The 7,230-nt window shown below is 48.4% G+C and overlaps 2 protein-coding genes across 2 annotated transcripts; both read right to left on the minus strand.

The window, feature by feature from the left end:
* Positions 1–2,688: 2,688 nt before the first annotated feature.
* On the minus strand, positions 2,689–5,277 carry K441DRAFT_526338 (TPR-like protein; the record flags this gene model as incomplete). The annotated part of the gene is made up of 2 exons (XM_067642161.1): positions 2,689–4,486; positions 4,610–5,277. Coding segments are annotated over 2 exons (2,466 nt in total), but the record flags the coding sequence as incomplete, so codon positions are not given.
* Positions 5,278–5,435: 158 nt separating this feature from the next.
* K441DRAFT_619383 (purine and uridine phosphorylase) lies at positions 5,436–6,419 on the minus strand (the record flags this gene model as incomplete). The annotated part of the gene is made up of 1 exon (XM_067645873.1): positions 5,436–6,419. One exon carries the CDS (start codon positions 6,417–6,419, stop codon positions 5,436–5,438), a length of 984 nt encoding a protein of 327 aa, XP_067499117.1.
* Positions 6,420–7,230: the final 811 nt, after the last annotated feature.

Genomic DNA, 7,230 nt, shown 5'->3' on the forward strand with positions numbered 1-7,230 from the left:
CTAAATTAACAACACCTTAACGCAGCAAACTAAGCTATTATTTACTGTCTAGGAACAAAATCTACAGCTATTAAATACTCTAGCGAAGTATTTAGAGCCTACGTCTACTTTAGAAACCCTAAAGGAGAAGACGTCACCTTTTACGGAGTATCTGACGCAGCATTTACGGATTATATAGAAACTAGACGGAGCTCTTAAGGATATCTATTTATCCTATTTGGAGGACTAATCGATTAGAAAGCAACCCTACAGCAATCTATTACTCGCTTAACTACTAAAGCAAAGCTTCTCTCCCTATCTACTACTGCCGTTAAAATTATCTGGTGGCAACGATTCTTTAAGGCAATTGGCTTTAATTTAGAACGCGATTTTACCGTGCTCTGCGACAATATGCAGACCGTACGACTCCTAAGATAGGATACACCAAAGCTTGACACCAAGCTTCGATATATCGACGTCTATCAGCACTGGCTGAGACAGGAAGTCTAAGACAAAAAGATTGACGTTTAATGGGTCCCTATAGACAAGATACCTGCCGACGGCCTTACTAAGATCTTACCCCGTTAAAAGCATGAGGCATAGATAAAGCAATTAAATTTGGTGGATATTTAACATTAGATTAATTAACTCCATTTACAATGTCCGCAATATCCGCGATATTCGCAATATGCCATTTTAATTACCCTACCCTTTGCTACTCTCAAATTGTATCTAAATTTCCTATTTTGGTATAGCTTCTGCCCTCATTTTATGTTCTACAGCTTTAACTACACCGTTAAATCTGGGGGGGTGTGTAACCGACTACCGACACTGCGCTGAGACACAAGATCACCGCTTGGAAGGCTCCAAGACGGCGTCAACGCCACCCAATATATTGGTTGCAGATTAATATTGGTGGCAGATTACCGTTCCCATTTCAGCTATCTATTACCCCATTACTTCTACCTTCTTCGTGTATATATAGAGCCTCCAGAGCTACATTCACAATCAAGTCGTTCATTCAATTCTTCGCACTGCAAAGCTTACAGATAAGAAAGGAATAGCGGGTGGTATAGATAGATCTTAAGCAGTGGAGGATTTAGGCTTAGATTGAGCGGATTGTTAAGTATATCTAGAAGGTTATTAAGCTTGAAGGAGGTAATGAGTATAGGGCGGGTGCTATAGAGGCACCCAGACGCTTAAAAGCATCTAAAGCGGTCAATTTCTTGGCGGCAAAGACTTTTGAAAGGCATCTCCGTAGATCGGGCTAAGTTCCGCATGGCTTCAGTTCGATCGCTACGATTGCTATATACAGTTGGTGGCAACTAAGCGAAATTGAATGTGTAGCGAATTAGAATTTTGCCAAAGGGGGGTGAAGCTGGTTGTGCCCAAGAATGTAGAGGTTTTGACCGAACAATCACCTCAGATTCAGAATCAGGTTGATCTGGAGCTTCTAGAATTGATCTGATCTGGAGCCAAAATTTGCAACCGAACATTCCCTTATATAGCATTCGGAATGAGGTCTATGCCTATCGGGAAAACCTGCCCAACCCCGCCTAAGCCAACGAGCGCCGTCCTCGACGCTGGTATCGAACACCTTTCGTGAACCTGATCGAGCAGCGTTCGGCGGTCGACAAAATCATCGTCGCGGCGGAAGGGGACAGGGGCTGGGTGGTGTTTCGGGTCGGTCTTCGCGGAGTATAGTTAGCGCATGCGAGCTAGGATAGAGCCTCTTTCTACCTTACCGGGCGGGAGGTGGGTGTCGGCGCTGATCGGCGCGTTGCTTACCCCTATTTGAAAGGCACGGTTGCCATCTCCAAAGGAAATCGCCGCGCTGTTTTGTGCAATGTTAAACACGCTGGCGGAGAATCGGTTTGGGATGCAGAGTTTTTCGCTGCAGGGGCACGCGGCTTGGCACCTCGTGGGTTGCGCACGCTGCACCTGCTCTGGGCAGAGATCAGGTGCAGAGGAAAGGGATTGCTGTTTCGCTCAGCTCATACCTCTAAGCATGCTTAAAGTGGTGGGGTGTGGCAGTGCTGGTGTAGAGGTTCAGCTGGGCGTTATTGGTCCAGGCGTGCTCAACGCGGAGGAGATAGCCTCCCGGACTCTGATATTTTCTTTTGTAACCAGTGAAGTACCCATTTGAAAATACCGCCCTCCAGCTCTTTCCGCTTGCCTCGAAATATTTGCCCCGATGTTTACAAGCCACTATGTCCTGGATATCATCTGGAGACCTGGCTCTGGAACCCAGATTCGTTTCTCTTCTCTGGGAACAGCAAGGAATGGGTGTGCCTGACAATTCTCCTGAGCTTCGCGAAGAAGTAGCTCATCTATCTCGTAATTTTCATGACATTCATCGCAGAGGTCGATGTCCATGCAAGCTTTGCAAACGAACCGATTCATGCCTGCATTGAGCTGCTTCCTACAGCCGTCGCACATTGTACCGCCGTACTCTGGCTTGGATTTAGCTAGACGGAATTGATGTATAAACGCGACGACGGCGTCGTCTTCTCGTCTGGCCCAAATTAACACGCGGCCAAGAAGGCCGAAGAGAGAAGGCCGAACTGCGCCGAATCTGTCGCAAAGGTCGGTCAGGCCCGCTAATGTGTCGCTTAAATCTTCAACTTCTTTAGAATTGACCATATTTGGCAGCAGGCGTGCAGTTTGCTCCCGTCGCAGAGCCATGCAATGCCGGAAATAAATATCGAACAGTCTACAGATAGCACCCCGCGTTAATGTATGCTCCAGACCTAGAGCCTTTTCATAGCCTTGTAGAGCGCATTGGTACATGTTTTCTGCGTCTCTTAACCGGCCATGGAGAATGTATAGTTGGCCTATGAGGTCAAGAATGTATGTGTCTTCTGGGGTCAGAGCTTTCTCAGAACCTCGTAGGGCTCGCTGGTACATCTTCTCTGCTTTGTCTAGCTTGTCGTCGCGTTCATAGACACGAGCAGTTATTGCTGCCATTAGGAGTGTAGACGCATGCTCAGGACCAAAGGCCTGCTCGAATTCGTGGAGTGTCTGCCCATACAGCTCCTCTCTGTTTGTCGGGCCCAGCATTACGAGAAGGTTGAGAAATCTGTTAAATATGGCTCGAACTAGGTTCTTCCTTATTACCTTACTTCTCGGGTGCTCATTACCGAGTAGAGGGGCCATCTTACTGTAGGTTTCCTTAAGCATCGCTGCTGCTTCATCTAGCTTGCCTTGATCGCCGAGCGTGTTTGCGAGGTTATTCATTGCCGAGATAGTGTTTGGATGTTCTTCGCCAAGAATCCGTCTCCTCTTCTCCAGCACTTCCCTCTTCATTGCTGCTGCTTCTTCCAGTTTGCCTTGATCGCCGAGCGTACACGCGAAGTTACTCATTACCGAGATAGTGTCTGGATGTTCTTCGCCAAGAATCCGTCTCCTCTTCTCCAGCACTTCCCTCTTCATCGCTGCTGCTTCTTCTAGCTTGCCTTGATCGCCGAGCGTGTTTGCGAGGTTATTCATTGCCGAGATAGTGTCTAGGTGTTCTTCACCAAGAATCCGTCTCCTCTTCTCCAGCACTTCCCTCTTCATTGCTGCTGCTTCTTCTAGCTTACCTTGATCGCCGAGCGTGTTTGCGAGGTTATTCATTGCCGAGATAGTGTTTAGATGTTCTTCGCCAAGAATCCGTCTCCCCTTCTCCAGCACTTCCCTCTTCATTGCTGCTGCTTCTTCTAGCTTACCTTGATTGCCGAGCGTGTTTGCGAAGTTATTCATTGCCAAAATAGTGTTTGGATGTTCTTCGCTAAGAATCCGTTTCATTTTTTCTAACACTTCCTTGCTCATTGCTGCTGCTTCTTCTAGTTTGCCTTGATTATGAAGTGTTGACGCAAGGCTACTCATTGTCGAGATTGTTCCTAGGTAATCATCACCCCGTAGCACACACATTTCCGAGTATACGAAGTTTCGTATGCTATAGCTATCTGTCCACCTTCCTACATGCGTAAGAAAATCGCCACTTCTATCTAAAAGGAGAAGTGCAGTTTCCTTCGTCGAATCCGAGTAATGTATCTTAGAAACTGTTGCAAAATTTGCCATGACGTGTGGGACCAGACGCTGCTTTTGCTTAGGCTCTTTACTGGTCTTGGACAGTGCGTTAAGCAAAAGGCCTAAAGATGCTAACCCATAGCCTTGCAGGTCATCCATGTCAAGTCTATCATACGTCCAAGCGTGCACGAGCTTATGCATCGAGTAACTCATTTGGTCCCTTTTCCACTGAACAAGTGCATACAATTGTAGGATGCCAAAATATTCTTCAACTGCATATACATCTAGCTCTTTCCCTTCAAATACCCAGTTGTAACAGGCGAGAGCAGTTTCATCCTCTCTCTGTTGATCGTGATCGTGGTCCTTATTCGCTGATATGAAGAGATCCGTGAAAATGTCGTCAAAGTTGACGAATGCTAATAGCATTAGGAACTTTGCCGCCTCAACACATCGATGGGTGATTGCACTGAACGTGGTCTCCCATGTGGTCAGAACGCTCTGTCCATACTGGTGGACTAGCCGAATAGGTTTTTGACTAAGTAATTCTTTTCGATGCTCGCGGTATTCGTCAAGATATTGTCGCAGATTCCACCGTAGCCGTGGAGTATTGCTGATATACGTCCCCGCAAGGTTAATGGCGAGCGCAAGACGGCCAAGCTCATTGACGATTTCCTCCACAATTGCTTCGTTCTTTTTTTTAGGATTCAGATTTGCGGCTTTGGAAAATAACGCTGTAGCCTCCGTAATCTCCATCTCGGCTACCTCTACGGCTTCGAGCGACGTTATTCCCTTAGCGCTTGCGTTCCGCGTGGTGATGATGACTTCTACGCACGGCGAGTTCGGGATATAATGTTGTATATCGACGAAGGAGTCGTCATTCTCGTTATCAACACTGTCGGCCCCGTCGAAAACAAGAAGCCATCTACCCTTTCGTCCGTAAAACCAGTTCTTTACTGCCAACACTGCATCTTCAATCTGCACCTTGTCCTCCTTGGAAGATATTGCCACATCAAATAATAGCTGGTACATCTGCAGAGAGTCCCGCTCGAGTGATTCCCTCCGCCCGGCCTCGACCCAGAAGATTGCATTGTACTGCTGTCGGTGCTGTTGAACATAGCTAAGAACTAACTGTGATTTGCCAGCTCCGCCCAGTCCCCAAACAACGACTATGCACGCAATCCGATCGTTGTATTGACCTTGTTCCTGCTTCAGCTGCTCGGCTATCTGATCGTGCAGGGCTGGCCGTTGAACGAAGTTTGCTACGGGGCGGAGGGATGAATTCGAATAGTGGCCAGCGTAGTCGGGCCGATGTGGAACTTTGAAGTCTGCAGCTAGTTAGAATCTGTATACTCAAGGGTTCACGAGATGGTGAACTAGCTGTTAAGCTATGGAAGTCGCGCTGCAAAGCTTGACTATCAATAGCCTGAGTGTCGCCGAACTTCGACCTAACTACGCTTACCTGTTCTCCCATTGATCGTTTCATCTATGGTCGGTATCCTCGACACCCCAAGAGCAGGAACAACTGACAATACTTCCTTCGTATACGCTGCCGCCGTGCCCGCCGCATAAGGCTGCCAGTTCTTGTCCTTGTGCGAGTCTGCGTAGTCGCAGATGCCACGGATGACGAGACATGGGAAGCTGTTCATCAGACCTGCCGCCTCCATCTCGAAGCAGAGTACGCCGCCGAACTCCGAGCTAACCTTATCTCTTGTAGCTCCATCCCTCATCACTTGGCTACCCGATGCTATCGTGCCGTAGTGGACCACGGCCTCCTGATTCCTACGTGGCTGTCGACCTACCGCCATCTCCTTACCGCAGGAACCACATGTCGGTCCTCCTGCATGCTTGTAGCTCGTTTCATATAAGACATCCGGTCCTGCGTTGTCGCGCTTGAATGCCGGAGCATCACCAAGTTTGGAGAGGTATTCCGAGAGGCTACTACTTCCTATAAACTCGTTCGATCGTATCTTCGCAATCCCGTTCAGCAGGATCGTTGGTGGCATGTTAAGGAAGCCAGTCCGCTCGAATCCACTTGGAGTGGCCTTCCCAAAGTCGTATTGTACCACTCCACCATGTCCCTTATGCGGTTGACTGACAACCACATCCCCAAGTCGTATGTCCGCCTCGTCGCTTGGTACTCCGCCGCCAATGCCTACCATTAGACCGAATCGAATCAACGGGAAGGCTGACCGCATCTGCATCGCGACCACCGCGGCTGAGTTGGTTCCTGTTTGGCCTGCCGGCAGACACGCGATAACGACATTGTGTTCACCAATTCGGCCGAGCGTATATAGATTGGTATCGTTGGGGTCCTGACCGAGGTGCCGGTGCTCTTCATCGAGCATCAACCGCGCAGCAGCGAGCTCGATGGGTAGTGCGCACACCCATCCGACGCTGTAGTCTTCACGGTGAAGTTGACGCTTCGCCATCTACCGGCATATGGAGCGTATGTGATCGAAAAGGTGTTGATCGGGCCTTTGACGTTCTCTCTAGAAGGAGGTGGTCCTGCACGGCAGGGCATTGACAGCTTGCATCTGCGGGTAAATGCAGGAAAACACGTCGACAATACAGGGTATCCGACCTCCGGTGTCCCCCCCCCCTGTGCAACACACAGCAATTTCGGTAGTCACAGACCAAAACTCCCCTTGGCAGAATCCGACTCGGTTAGTCAGCATCGCCACTCTACTCAGGCGCCAAGCACCCTCGCCTCACCCACTACTCAGGCCCTGCTCAGGCTCCTCAGTCACATTCCTGCTCTTCCACCTTAGCAACCAATCATGCCTTAAAAATACTACGTCCTTATGATGCAAATTGTTAACTCTACACAACAATCTTAAGGGGCCGCATTCGGGGTCCCCGGGGTTCCCAAAACTGGGCCCTTCTTGAAATAGGGCATTCGCCTGTCCCAAGCTACATCCATATTGTAATATAGTGTCCCCAAAGGTTTTGGTTGAAGAGGAGGTACCTTATTGTTATAAGATCTCCTCCCAACCGTGTTCGTTCGCTCTGTTTTACCTGCCTACTGCTTAATTTCTATCCTATTCCTCGTCTTTTACCTACTATTCCTTAGCTTTTCCGCCTGTCCATTCCTCCAAGCTCATCTTTACATTCCTTCTTCCTTTCCTTTTTACACTGGCTTTTATTTGCCTTGCATGTTCTCTATAAAATATTAAAAAAGAAAGACCCTCACTAGTTTTTTGCTGTAGTAAGGGTAAAGGGTTCTAAGTAAAGCAGAGAGGG

Source organism: Cenococcum geophilum (assembly GCF_001692895.1).
Source record: "Cenococcum geophilum 1.58 unplaced genomic scaffold K441scaffold_55, whole genome shotgun sequence".
NCBI classification, from domain to species: Eukaryota; Fungi; Ascomycota; class Dothideomycetes; order Gloniales; family Gloniaceae; genus Cenococcum; species Cenococcum geophilum.